General features: G+C 51.5%; 1 protein-coding gene across 2 annotated transcripts; it reads right to left on the bottom strand.

The window, feature by feature from the left end:
• Positions 1 to 164: 164 nt before the first annotated feature.
• CDCA4 (cell division cycle associated 4) lies at positions 165 to 11,764 on the bottom strand. Of its 2 annotated transcripts, XM_016925786.4 has the most exons (3): positions 11,556 to 11,707; positions 10,835 to 10,955; positions 479 to 2,476 (listed from the first exon to the last, which is right to left on the bottom strand). In XM_016925786.4, the coding sequence occupies exon 3, from the start codon at positions 2,468 to 2,470 to the stop codon at positions 1,745 to 1,747; it is 726 nt and encodes a 241-aa protein (XP_016781275.1). In that variant the 5' UTR covers positions 2,471 to 2,476; positions 10,835 to 10,955; positions 11,556 to 11,707; the 3' UTR covers positions 479 to 1,744.
• Between the last annotated feature and the right edge of the window lie 2,713 nt (positions 11,765 to 14,477).

Below are 14,477 nucleotides of genomic sequence, written 5' to 3' on the forward strand. Positions count from 1 at the left end.
CACAGACCCAGTCTGATTTCCGACCAAGCACCCCTAAAGCACTCAAAAGTCACATTCTCTGAGCAGTTTATAATTTTGAAGGCTACCAAAACAGGCACTACAACTACTACTAATGCTGAACAAATGATGTTTCTAAAAGATAAAAATGCTATACAGAAACAAAATAGTGCTTTAGATTTATTCCTATAAAACACATACCCTTTAAACTAGGGTCCATGAGGATTAACTTTCGACATCGGGGGCTGTCAGAGGTCGTGGACACCCCCAGCCCCAGCCGGGTGCTGAACAACGTAAAAAGAATTTGCTCTGCAACCCTGTGGGGGGGGGAAATAAAAGTAACCCAGCGTCCATTTAATGCAGCCAAGTGCAATTCCTTTCCCCACCTTAGAAAGCACCATTAGATAATACAGCAGAACTGATCCTGCAGAAAGGTTGCTGGAGGGTCAAGGCCGTGGTCGTAACTAACACCACATTCCCATTTTGTTTGCTGGATAATTTTTTAATAAAGTGAGGTTTACATCACTGATATTTAAGAATGGCTATATGCACAAAAGAAAACACAGCTTTTTGGTTAAGGGGTGAGGAAGTTAGAGAAAGCATGAGAAACAGGGAGCATGTGGGGTGAGGCGGGGCAGGAGTGGAAGGCTGCAGGCACCCCCAGCTCACTCCCTGCCTGCGGCAGCACCCATGACACTACAGATCAAGGGGTTATGAATGACATGGATTCAGATTTCTTTCATTCTAGACTTCAACCTAGCCTTAACCTTTTGTTTCAGCACCAGTCTACCAGAGCAGCGCAGGCGTTTCTCATCCAGCAGCAATGCTATTTCCTCACCCAGGGCAGGTGCCTGGGCTGACCCTGACGGGAGCCTCCAGGAACACTGCCTTGAGAAGGCACCACCGAGGGGCTATGAGGTCCCTGAAGACCAACTGGTGCCTGTGCTCTACAAACAGACAAATATTTGACCTTTGTCTTCAATGACATTTACATATAAATAGACATAAATAAAATCCTCCATAATTTACTCTTAGGTCTAGGAAGATGTGGCTGTGTGCGGTTCCTGATTTTCACCCAGGTCTCACTGCAGTGCAGGACATAATGAAGAAGTATCACACACACATTTAAAGTAAAACATGATACATTCACACTGTTGACTCAGACTGTAGTGATGCTCACTGCAAAAAACAAAACAAAACAAAAAACCCTTATTTAAACCTTAAAAAATGAAACACACCAACTGCAATTGTTTAGGCTATAAAAGTTCTAATGTAGCAGCAAAGAATGTTTATAGAAAAATATACTTTTAAGAAAATAGCTGAAAAAATCTAAACAGATAAGGTATAAAAAGTTTAAAAAATATATCTTAAGACAAAATACTGCCCAAAACATGTAAAACTGACTTGTAAAAATCCACCTATCTAAAGGTAAAGGAGGTTGATGCAGCTGCGGCTCACTGTCCTCTCCAGTGGGGGGACACAAAGAGACACGAGGGGCCCAGGGCTGTGGGGACGTCAGAAGACAAGAAACCTTCCAGAACAGCCTCTGCCTGGCCCTCCACAGGGGGGAGGTAAGTGGGACGGGCCTAGGGCTGCAGCCCCACTGGTGATGGGCTGTTCTGGGATTTCTCAGAATCAGCAGACAGGGCAGCAAGGCTGGGCCGCTGGCGGCAGGCGCACCCTCCGTGGGAGCCAGTGCTCACGTGTCAATGCGTCAGAGGCGGCTGTGAGCACTCAGGGCTCCTGCTCAGGTCTCCACCAGGATCTCCACCACGTGGTCCAGCTCGCCCAGGTCGGACTTGCAGCTGGAGCTAGGGCCCGGGGTGGCCGGAGCCAAGCCCTCGAGCCCTTCACAGGGGCCCGGCCTGGCACCCCCCATCATGCCTGTCAGTACTGTGTCCAGGTCGTAGTAGGGGCTGTCCACGTCTGAGAACAGCTCTTCCATGCAGCTGGGGTTTTTAGTCTCCAGCGTTTCAAATATCTGATCAAGTGACTTGTGAAAGCTTCCTCTGTTTTCTCGAGGGCCATCCATCTCCCAGGCGCTGCTCTGCAGGTGCCTTGGTGCCTGTGCTGAGGTGACTGGGCAAAGGTCAGAAACTGGACCCTGTGTGTGGCCGTCCCCCAAGCCAGGAGCAGGATGTGCCCCCTCTTGCCCCCACGCTGCACGGCACAGGATCTCCGTGGAGACCAAGCGGTCGAGCGGTGCCCGCTCTGCAGCCTGGGGTGCCACTGCGCGCCACGTCCCATCCTGCGTCATCTCCTCTTGGATCTGCCGGACCGTGTTGGCAATGAGGACCGAGCGGCACAGGTTGGGCTCCACAAGCATGTGGCAAAGCTGCAGCTTCACCAGAGACATGTCCAGGAGCGACTGCCGCTGCAGGCTGTATGAGGACACTGTCTTCAAGCCGGCCAGGGCTCCCTCCACGTCTTCCTCGTGGCCAACACATTTCCTCTTCAGTCCTCGTGCAAACATTGTGTCCTGCAGAAACCAAGGAAGATACCACTTAGCACACGGCAGACTCTCTGCGGACAGCGCCCCTTGGATTTCGTCTGACTGCCCTCACTGTACGCAAGGAGCAGCGACTCCGTAACTGGCAGGGACGTGACAGAGCCGTAACTCCCTAACAGAGCTGAGACGTGGAGCCCAGGGGGAGACCCCCACCCCCAGATCAGCTGCCATCCTGCCTAAGCCAGGCACAGTCACGTTGTTAGAAACGACAAACCTCTCAACTGTAGCACGACAGTGTTTTATAGCAAAAAAGATAAATGAACTAAAAATAGGAGAAATATATGAGAAATGTAAGTGTTCGAGAGCTTGGCTGAAAATCTGTTTCAAAAAATCTAACTGTGGTGTGTACAAAAGAAGAGACCCTGGGGTAACATGAGATTAATGTGAACCGTGCCAGCCTGCAGAGGGCGCAGGGCTGGGGCCGGACAGGGCCGGGCACACACACATACCATTCTGACTTCCCTCAGGATCCTGCCTCGGACAAAGTCACTTCTGCGTTCAGAAGAGTTAGTGCCTTCCCCCTTAATGCTTTCACTAAAAGCCTCTATATGTCGCAGACAGCCGGGCTGGAAAGCTGTGCCACCAGGAACGCGCAGGGGAAGGACTGCAGGGCTGTATGCTCGTCCCATGCAGCGAGTGGTCTGTGTTTCGTGCACAATTCTCCAAGGGACACAGGGTCTCCTGGCCGAGCCTATGTGGCCCTGGACAGTCCCTTGCTCCCACACCCGCCCATGCTGCCTGCCTTAGGGATCACACCCATTCCTTGGCTCCCCCCACCCGCCCCACCAGTTCATTTCTCCCAAGGTGCACAGGCTCTGCCTGGCTGCTTTCTACTTGACATCTCTCAGGTCAATGCCCTCCACTCGAGAGCTCTGACCAGCCCGTACAACCATGGCCTCAGGGGCCACCTCCCCTCTCATCTCAACTCCTTTCTCTTCAAAGGAACCAAAACATGGCAGGGTATGTGTGTGTCCGGGGCAGGGGGGGTGGGTTCCTCACCAGTGTGTTGTGGCAGCCCAGAGCTGGCCAAGGCAGTGTTTCTCGGCGTATGCCTCAGCACTGGCGCTGTTGGTTGAAGATGCAGATTCCTGGATCTTACCCCAGACCTGGGCAACTCCGGGATGGCACCTAAGGCTCAGCCTTGCTGGGCAGGTTCCACTAAGACGCACAGCACAGATGCACTAGACGGACATTGGCCATGTCTACTCTTAGAAGTACAAGTCTGTGCAAACTGGTTTTGTTTTTTTTTTTTTAACTGATTCTAAATTGGGACATCTCTGGGGCACTAAAGGCAGAGCAGACAGGAGGGTGGGCTCTGGCTTTTGACAGGTGCCATTCTGAGCCAGTGCCGCCTGTGGGGAGCTGGGAGGGTGACCGCTGGCTCAGGGCCACACTGGCCGGCAGAGTCTGACAGGACAAGCATCTCACGCATGATTACGTTTCTCTCTTCTCATGCTTGTGATGTAGTGAAATATTATTTCAAATAATTCAAGTTATGCATAAATAGGGTTACAATCTTTTGAATATGCAAACTTTGGAACTTCTTTTTCTCTTAGTCAATCTGATGGCTCCCTGTGACCAGGGTATACCCAGGTGCTCTTGGAAAGCTGGGGTATGGGAGGCACATGCTGTCTCTGCTCGGGGTCTGGAGACCAAGGATGGGAAGTTTTGCAGTGCGGGAGAACTGGCTGCCAACCATACCCCTTCCCAGGAGCCCCTCTGGAGGCTCCCACCTGCTGGTCCTACCCTTGAATTAACAGAAGAAAGGGTCCCCCTGTTCTCTGAATTTCCCTTCAGTGTCACAGATCTCATCCCCTGTGTCTTTAACACACGTAAATTTTAAAAAACTAAGTGACCTCTTGGGCATTTATCCCAGAGAAAAAGCCAATGTTCATGCAAAAAACATGTTCCAGAATGTGCACAGCAGCTTTATTTGTAATAACTCCAAATCGGAAACAAGGAAAATGTACCCTTCACCTGGGCACGGTGACACACACTCTGCTCCATTCATGCCACCAAATCCTACTCTGCAATAGAAAGGAACGAACTGTTGATACACAGGACGGATCCTTCCACAGGGGCATTAGGCTGAGGGAGAAAAGCCAACCTCAGAAGGGTGCTTGCTATGGGATTCCATTTATGCCACATTGTCATGCTGACCCAGAGCTGAGGGGTGGCAGGGCTAGAAAGGAACCTGCGCAGGGAGATCTCGGGGGTGAGGGCCCTTCTGCTCCTGGGCTGTGGGGGTGGTCCTACCCTGACTGCACAGCGCCGGACACGCACACATGCGCCTGCGGCAGCCGTGTCATCACACGGACCTGGGGCCGGGCTGTGCATCCTACGAGGATGCCGGCCCTGGGGAGCAGAGGAAGGGCACATAGGACCTCCTGAACACTGCTCTGCAACCTCCCCTGGCTCTACAATTATTTCAAAATTAAAATTAAAAGAAAACTTCCCTAACCCTAGCTTATTTCCCCTACAGCACCCATTTCCCCAGAGCAGCATGCCAGTGTCACCACAGGCACAGCCCTCAGGCTGGGCACCGCCTCTCACACCTGCATACACCAGCTTCTCAACTAATTCTAAATGAAGGACAGTTTACCACCAAAACACATTTACACATTCCTATTACTTTTGGTAAATATTCGAGTTCTTTGTGTCAGCCACAAATTTAACTTTTCAGAGCTTTTCCATCCCAATCCATTGTTTAAATCACTGGCTTAAAATTGCTAAGTATATCGAGAATTAACATAAGGCTATGTCAAACTACAAAGGACACCCTGCGTTGGGGAAAAGATTAAGTCCCACGGGTTCCTCTGTGGGAAGTCAATATACCTTTTAGGTTTTTAGTTTCTCTTTCAACCTATCTGAATCCCAAGCCTGCGTAACAATGGATTAATTTAGGACCCAAACCAAATCCTTTTGAACAGCATGCATTAAGCCCAAGTTTACAGACAGAAGAACCCCTGGCTGCCTCCCCTGACTCTGGAAACCCAGCAGCACAACCCCCATAATGTGGGGCCTAGAGGAGGTCAGCGTGACTGAGCAGGGCAATCAGGGCAACTCACAGAAGGAACAAGAATACCGATGGGGCAGGCCAGGAAGACCCACAACCACACTGGGAACCAGTTCAAGAAGCTGTCCCAAGCCCCTAGGACCCTCTGGGTCCCACTTTCCTTTCCTCTGAGTCCTTAGAAATGCCAGGTCATGAGTCCAAACCCAACGACAGACCCTCCCGCCCTTTTCTGAAAGCCAGATATGGATACTAGAAGCCTCCCACTGGGGATCTTAAGAGGATGAATTCAGTGCTTGGCCTGGTGCTGTGAGCGGTCCTAACGGCGGCACTAGCAATACGTGACCGTCGGAAGTCACCCTAATAACATCTGCTCTGAGCGAGGGAATATACCAACAAACAATGGCAGAACCACATACAGAAACAGAACTCTCAGCCATCATCTGCGGCCATCAGTCTGAAACCAGCCCTTTACCTATAGTAACAGGCCAGGAAGCCAGGTTGCCCCAGTCAGACCTGCAGGAAGCCTGGCTGCTTTCTCTAGGAACAATCCAGGAAGCTAAACAATCATTTCCATAGCAAGCAGCCCAAAATGGCCAGGACATGATTAGTAACTGACAACCTCTCCAGTTTTTGTCCCTGCTTCCAATTTAGGACCAACCAGAGAAAGCCAAACGTGTTCTAGGCCATCTCACAGGAGCCCCACTTCTTTGTTGTTGTTGTTGTGTCGCCCAGGCTGGAGTGCAGTGGCGCGATCTCAGCTCACCGCAACCTCCGCCTCCCAGGTTCAAGGGATTCTCCTGCCTCAGCCTCCTGAGTAGCTGGGATTACAAGGGTGTACCACCAGGCCTGGCTAATTTTTATATTTTCAGTAGAGACTTACCATGTTGGTCAGGCTGGTCTCAAAACTCCTGACCTCGGGTGATCCACTCACCTTGGCCTCCCAAGGTGCTGGGACTACAGGTGTGAGCCACCGTGCCAGGCCAGGAGCCCCACTTCTAACTGGCCACCCCAGTCCCCCAAGTCAGCAGCCTCCATCAGCCATCCCTGAGCTTCCCTGGTTTCCACTGTAAAGCTCTCCTGTTCCCTCACCTGCCTATGAGTTTCTGCCAATCACGAGAGAGGAGGGCCACACCCTTGCTAGGGGAAGCTCTGGATAAACAGCCTCTGCCTGTTCTCACCTGGTTGCTTATTTCCACAGCTCACCATAGACAATCTGGAAGAGCATCAAAAACCATAAAACAAATTTTCTCCCAGGATCCCATCCACTCAGAAAAACACAGTCACCACCTGGGTTCCTCCTTTCCAGTCATTTCTCCCAGCACTTTCCTCTCTGCACAAGGGAGGGAAGTTTCACACTACTGACAATTTTCCCAATCACAAATGATACCAGTTTCTAACTTTAGGTGTTTTGTATTTCTAGCATTTGGCTTCCTTAGCCTCGGCTCTTTACTTACTAGGGTGATGTGCAGGTACATTTTTAAGAGGCTTGATAAACATTATTAAACTGCATCCTAAGAAGGCGGAACGCTCCACCAACTTTCTCCCGCACTATTTCTGCACACTTGATGGTAAAGCTTCCTCTTGTTTTGCCAAGTCTCTAAGCCCCACAGCTAAGCGTTCCTTCCCTCCTCCACTGAGCTCCACGTCTGTGTTCCTACCCTGTTCCACGGCTGCTCTCCTGCCAGGACCAGACACCCTGGCCTCCCTGTGTAGGTCCTTTTCTGGCCATGCCACCCTTCAGCTCTGGGTCAGCCCAACAATGTGGCATAAATGGGATCCCACAGCAAGCACCCTTCTGAGGTTGGCTTTTCTCCTTCAGCATAATTCTCTTGAGATCCTTGCAAACTCTTGTGTGTCAACAGTTCACAACAGAGTAGGATCTGGAGGCACAGACGGAGCAGAGTGTCACCACACCCCAGCTGAAGGGAACTTTTTCCTTGTTTCCAGTTTGGAGTTATTACACATAAAGCTGCTATGGACATTCTAGAACATGTTTTTGCATGAACGTTGGTTTTTCATTTCTCTTGGATAAATACCAAAGAAATAATCGTTTTATAAAATTTAGGAGTGTTAAATGCACAGGCAATGAGATCTATCACACCGAAAAGAAATTCAGAGAACAGGGGGAACCTTTTTTCTGTCTATTCAAGGACAGGACCAGCAGGTGTGAGCCTCCAGAGAGCCTCCTGGGGAGGTGGGGGGCGGTCCTTGGCCTAGTTTCATCACTCTCAGTCGTAAGCATTCTTTTTTTTTTTTTAAGATGGAGTCTCACTGTCGCCCAGGCTGGAGTGCAGTGGTGCAATCTCGGCTCACTGCAACCTCCACCTCCCAGGTTCAAGCGATTCTCCTGCCTCATCTTCCCTCAACTTCCCGAGTAGCTGGGATTATAGGCGTGCACCACCACGCCCAGCTAATTTTTTGTATTTTTAATAGAGCCGGGGTTTCGCCATGTTGGCCAGGCTGGTCTCGAACTCCTGACATCATGTGATTTGCCCACCTCGGCCTCCCAAAGTGCTGGGATTACAGGAGTGAGCCATCACACCCAGCCACAAGCATTCTTTTAGGACTTAAACAGCCCGGGCACAGTGGCTCATGCCTGTAATCTCAGCACTTTGGGAGGCTGAGGCAGGCGGATCACCAGGTCAGGAGATTGAGACCATCCTGGCCAACACGATGAAACCCCGTCTCTACTAAAAATACAAAAGATTAATCAGGTGTGGTGGCACATGCCTGTAGCCCCAGCTACTCGGGAGGCTGAGGCAGGAGAATTGCTTGAACCTGGAAGGCGGAGGTTGCAGTGAGCAGAGATTGCACCACTGCACTACAGCCTGAACAACAGAGCGAGACTCCGTCTCAAAAAAAACACACACACACACACACAAAAAACACTTAAAACAAGTTGAATGTATACGATCTGGTGTATTCTGACAAAGGAATGCAACTCAGCAACATACCTCAATGATTTATGCAACATGGATAAATTTCAAAACGCTGAATAAAAGCAGTAAGACACACACAAAAATATGTACCGTAGGATTCTATTGATCTGAACCTTCAGGACAGGCAAAGCTAATCTAAGTTGTGAAAACACAGAAGGGTAGCCACCATCAGGGTGGGAAATGCTACAAGGGGCCAGAAAGAATCCTCCAGGATGATGGAGATTCTCTCTCGCCCCTTGTAGGACTTGTGTAACCCAGGGACCTGCGTAGATGTGCCTGGGTTACACAAGTCCTACAAGGGACGAGAGAGAATCCCCATCATCCTCCACTGCATCTCATCCCACGCACAGATCCCATTCTGGTACCATGAGAATATCCCTGTTCAGTCACTTCAAATCATTCCTCTCCAATGTTCCAAATCTCCAGCAGCTGTTAATTCTGTGTTGTACCCAATATTTTAAAATGCTGACAAGTTTATTACTATTAATACAAAAAAGAGTAAAGCTCACAGGTGCTTTTTACAGTCGCGTGACCCCAAAGAGCTGTCACCCAGAACATGTGTTCAGGAGTGAAGAGGATAAGGTTGGGCCCAGAGGAGCTGGCCTGTGAGGATCACCCTGAATTGGGTTATATCTGTGTTTGGAACAAAGTCAGCAAGAGCATGGTCTTAACCAGCCCTGAGGGATGCCTGGGCTGGGCCCAGCTCCCTGAGGGCCTCCTGTGTGACTTTTGCCTGAGGCTGCTTAAATCCTTCTAATATGGAATGAGAAAGGGCCCTATACCATACCGGTGGGGCTGTGGAGCCTAGCTCCCTGCTCAATTTTTTTTTTTTTTTTTTTTTTTTTAAGACAGAGTCTCATTCTGTCCCCCAGGCTGGAGTGCAGTGATGCAATCTCAGTTCACCGCAACCTCCACCTCCCAGGTTCAAGCGATTCTCCTACCTCAGCCTCCCGAGTAGCTAGGACTACAGGCACGCGCCACCACACCCGGCTAATTTTTGTATTTTTTGTAGAGACGGGGTTTCACCATGTTGGCCAGGCTGATCTCGAACTCCTGAACTCAGGCAATCCGCCCATCTCGGCCTCCCAAAGTGCTGGATTACAGGCGTGAGCCACCATGCCTGGCCCCCTGCTCAGTTTTGAAGCTCTTTCTACACATCTAGTTAAATGCCTAAAATCCCTCCAACTCCACAGGTTGTTACCGGGACAGCCAAGCCCTCAGTCAACTCCCAGCACTGCCCTCAGGCTTCTAAACCGAGCACCGACCAGACAGAGAAAAACGAAGAGGGCCAGACGGACTGAGGACATGTCCGACATGGCAGGTGGAACAGCCAACAGGCCACTAGGGACAGAGCAACCTAGGCCCACCGAGGCAGAGGCCAGCAGGGAGCAGCCCCGCAGTGCTGCTCAGGCAAGCAGAGTACAGCTCGGGGACTGGTCCTTCACTACAGCAGCAGCGGCCACACCTTCGTGGCTGAGCAATACCACGAGGCTGGCTGAAAACGCAGATTCCCAGATTCTGATCAGTAGGGCTGGGACGGTTGGGGACAGACTCAACTCTGACCTAACCTGTCACCTTCACAGCTGGACTTGCAGCCACTTCGAAGTTTCGGGTTTTTAAGCAAATCATCAACAATTTCCATTCCTCACACATCAGATAAGCTTTGAAATACTTTATCGGAAAAACAGGGAGAAGAGGAGCAAGGTCTGCAGTCTTGAGTACTGAGTGGGAGCTCCACCTTCCACTACAAGTCTGCTGGAGGCTGTTCATGAACAATTACTGATATGTTAATTTCAGGTATTTGTGTTTTTTTTTTTGTTTTTTGAGACGGAGTCTCGCTCTGTCGCCCAGGCTGGAGTGCAATGGCACGATCTCGGCTCACTGCGACCTCTGCCTTTCGGGTTCAAGCGATTCTCCTGCCTCAGCCTCCCATGTAGCTAGGATTATGATTACAGGCATGCGCCATCACGCCCAGCTAATTTTTGTATTTTTAGTAGAGACGGGGTTTCACCATGTTGGCCAGCTGGTCTCGAACTCGGGACCTCAGGTGATCCACCCGCCTAGGCCTCCTCTCAAAGTGCTGGGAGGTGTGAGCTACCGCGCCCAACCAATTGCAGGTACTTTTGTTACTTGGAACGATACACACTCCTTTTCCCTGAAAACATGTTCCAGTGGCAAGTTGAGGGAAACTTCCTAGCCCCTTTTCCAAGATACAGCCTACTACTCTTCCTAGAAAAGGGGTGTAACTCACTTTGTATTCTGGATTTCCACCCTAATTATAAAACATGGTGACAACTGAAAACAGAGTGGTTGTACGTAGAAAGTTTATAAAACCTAAGTTTTGTGAACAGGCAATGTTTTTCTGTGGCTCACTTTGAGAGAACGGTTATCTGGGTCCCGCCGTCCCGTGCGTCCCACACGAAGGCCACAGGAGAAGCGAGGCAGCGGAGACCCTCTATTCCCGCAAGCTGGCGGAGCCTTTGTCACGACGATCCTGTTTGCGGGACAAGAAGCGTTTGAAAACGCGGAGGGAAGCTTGCGTCTGACTTCTGCAAGTGTCTCGGGGACTTTCCCTAGTCCCACCTCGGACCGCCGGAGGAGCCCAGGGAAGACGGCGCTGGCCGACCCGCCCGGGGTCTGGGCCTCCTCCCGCATCCGCGGCCCTCTCCGCGGCCGGGCTCCAATAGAGGGGGCTGCGGCGCGCCTGGCGTTCCCTCCGCTGCAACTAGAGCCGAGGTACGGGAAACGCCGCTGCGTACCCCAGCCGGGCCCTCGGGAAGCGGCTCCCGCGTGGGGCCGCCCGCAGGCCTCGGCAAAGCCCCAGCTCCGCGCTCCGCAAGGAACGCAGACGGCGGCCCGGGCCCCTCTGTTCCCCGGGCCCCCTCAGCAGCGGCCACCCCGCGGGGGAACCAGCGCCCAGGAGGGCGGCGAGGGCGCCGCGGCAGCCCCAGCGGTGGTCCCGGGCGCCGCCTCCGCCCCGGACCCAGCGCCAGGAGCCACAGACCCCGCGCACCGCCCCCAGGCTCCTCCGCGCCCTGCAGCACAAAAGTGCACGCCGCCGTAGACGCCCTAGCGGTCCGCCGGGCCCGCTCACCTGACCCGCGAGGCCGCCCGCCGGATCCTCTGCTCAGCCACCGCCACCGCCGCTGCCGCCAGCTTCCCGCCGCTAAGGGAGGAGCGCCCGACGGCGCGGGGCGGGGCGAGCGACCGCCACTCGGCGTCCACAAAGGGTCGACGCTGCGCTCTCCGCGCGCTGCGCCCGCTGATTGGCCACTCGCGGGCCGGGGGCGGGGCCTCTTGTTCAAACCCACGCGGGCGGGGCGTCTGCGGCGCGTGTTCCCGCGCTGCGGCGACGGCCGTTGGGGCTCGCGCGCGCCCTCGGTTGCCCCGCCCCCGCCCCTGCGCCCGGCCCCGCCGCGCCCACGCCCCGCCGGCTCCCAGGTCTCCCCGCGCCCAGTCCGGCCCCGCCCTGCCAGCTCCCAGGTCTCCGCGCGTCTGGCCCTGAACTGAACGCGCCTGCGCCTGGGGCCCACGTGGGGCCCTCGGGCGGGCGTGGCGGGGCAAACAGAGGTTTGGACTCTCGCTTCTGCCTGGCTCAACTTCTCTGCCGAGGCATCCGTGCCGGGGTCGGGAGGAGCCGGGCACGGCAATTCCCGGGCGGCCTGGGCTCCGAGGTCTATCCAAGCTTCTCCAGAGACCGGGGTTATCTCCAAAGGCTTCCTAGGTTTACTCGTAAGAAATGTAACGTGAAAGTTCAAAGCAGGGGACACGTGTTTTAAATCTCTTAGTGGAAAAGGTTTTAAATAGGATGCGAGAACCTGCAATCATTGACTTAAGTAATACTCTGAGCGCCTGCAGCAGGCCCGGCAGGCGTGGCTGCAGCTGAGAGCCAAGTGCTGGAAGTTGGGGGGGAATCCTCAGATCAATCCGCAGGTGCGGATGCGCCAAGGTCGGTGGTAAATGCTGAAATGCTGTCGGGAAACCTGGGAGTGACGTGGAGGCGCTGCTCACATAGGTCTCTAGGATAAGGGGCGTCTTAAAGCACCAAAAGGAAGAGTGGACGAGAATTCAGGAGAGGAATGGCTGGGGCAAAGCCCGAGGCAGGGGCAGGAGGCAGGAGCACGTCTCAGTGCAGTAAGAAAGAACCCTGTGATCTCGTGGGAAAGTTTAAGTGTGAGGGGTGGAGGGACTTTTGGGCTATTCTGGGAGTGGGATGGAGACTACTGGCATGGTCAGCAGAGAAGGAACTGGAATCTGAATTGTGCTTGAAAAGAATCACTGTTCTTATTAAAAAAAAAAAAAAAAAAAAGGGTCTCTTTCGCCCAGGCTGGAGAGCAGTGGCGTGATTATGGCTCACTGTATCCTCGAACTCTTGTGCTCGAGTGATTCTCACGCCTCAGCCTCCCAAGAAGCTGGGACTACAGAAGTGTGCCACTACACCAAGCTAACTTTTTTTTTTTTTTTTTGGCAATTTTGTAGAGACAGGGTATTGTCTTGTTACACAGGCTGGTCTCCAACTCCTGGCCTTAAGTGATCCTCCTACCTTGGCCTCCCAAAGTTCTGGGGTTACAGGCATGAGTCACCACAACCACCAAGAATCACTGTTGGTAATAGATTTGGAGGAGGTGGCAGGAAGGCTGGAAGTAGAAAATCCCATTAGGTTACTGCCCAGGGAAAAGAAAATGGGACTTGATAAAGGTGACTACCTGAGAATTTAAAGTTTATGCATGTCAAAGTGAAAAGACGAATGGGGAAAAAAGTTTTTCCTGGCTGTATCCCACATAAAGGTTAAATTCCTTAATATACAGATATTCTGCAAATGCAAATGAAATCTAGATCACCAAAGAAAAGTGGTTTGGAAATAGTGGCACCCACCTGTAATTCCAGCTACTCAGGAGGCTGGGGTGAGAGAATCCCTTGAGCCCAGGAGTTGGAGGCTGCAGTGAACTATGATTGCACCACTGCACTCCAGCCTGGGCAGCAGAGTGAGACCCCATCTCTTAAAAAAAGAAAAGAAAAGAAAAGTGGGCGTAGAATATAAACACAGTTCAGAGCAAAGAAAATACAAATGCTCCTATACAGGCGAATAGATGCTCAGCCCCAATCAGAACAAGAGCAGTGGAAATTAAAGCTATCCTGGAGTGCTGTTTGCCACGGGTGAAATTGGCAAAGATCTAAAATAATGTCTGGAGTAAGATAATATCTTCCAGAGCGTATTAGTCTATTCTTATGCTGCTAATAAAGACATACCCGAGACTGGGTAATTTATAAAGAAAAAGAGGTTTAATGGACTTGCAATCATGGCAGAAGACAAAGGAAAAGCGAAGGGACGTCTTACACGGCGGCAGGCAAGAGAGCGTGTGCAGGGAGCTCCCCTTTATAAAACCGTCAGATCTCAGGAAATGTATTCACTATCCGGAGAACAGAACAGGAAAGCCTGCCCCATGATTCAGTTACCTCCTGCCGGGTCCCTCCCACCACATGGGAATTATAGGAGCTACAATTCAAGATGAGATTTGGTGTGATATTTTGACATGTATATACAAAGTATAATGATCCATCAAGGTAGTTAGCATATCCATCACCTCAAACATCATTTCTGTTGTGTTGGGAACATTCAAAATCCTCTCCTCTACCTATTAGAAAATATGCAGTAAGTTACTGTTAACTGTAGTCATAAAATATTAACAGGCTTGCTAGGACATAGGACCAGAAAAAACATAGAAGAAGTCTATGGTTACACCAAGATTGGAGTCATATTTTTCAGTAACTAATGTATTCAGGAAACTTGATGACAAGGAGAACTAGAATCCGTTAAAAAAAAGACTCAAATTGAAGAAATTGCATCAGTCTTACACAGAGTCTTCCAAATGATGAAGGGGAACTCTTCTTACCAATTTGTTCTACAGGGCTAACAAATTTGATACTAAAACTCGAAAGGGACATGATGGGAGAAAACACACAGGCTATTCTCTCTCATGAACATTGTTTAAAATTCCAAACCACATATTAGCAA

The sequence above is a fragment of the Pan troglodytes genome, chromosome 15 (genome assembly GCF_028858775.2).
Source record: "Pan troglodytes isolate AG18354 chromosome 15, NHGRI_mPanTro3-v2.0_pri, whole genome shotgun sequence".
NCBI lineage: Eukaryota > Metazoa > Chordata > Mammalia > Primates > Hominidae > Pan > Pan troglodytes.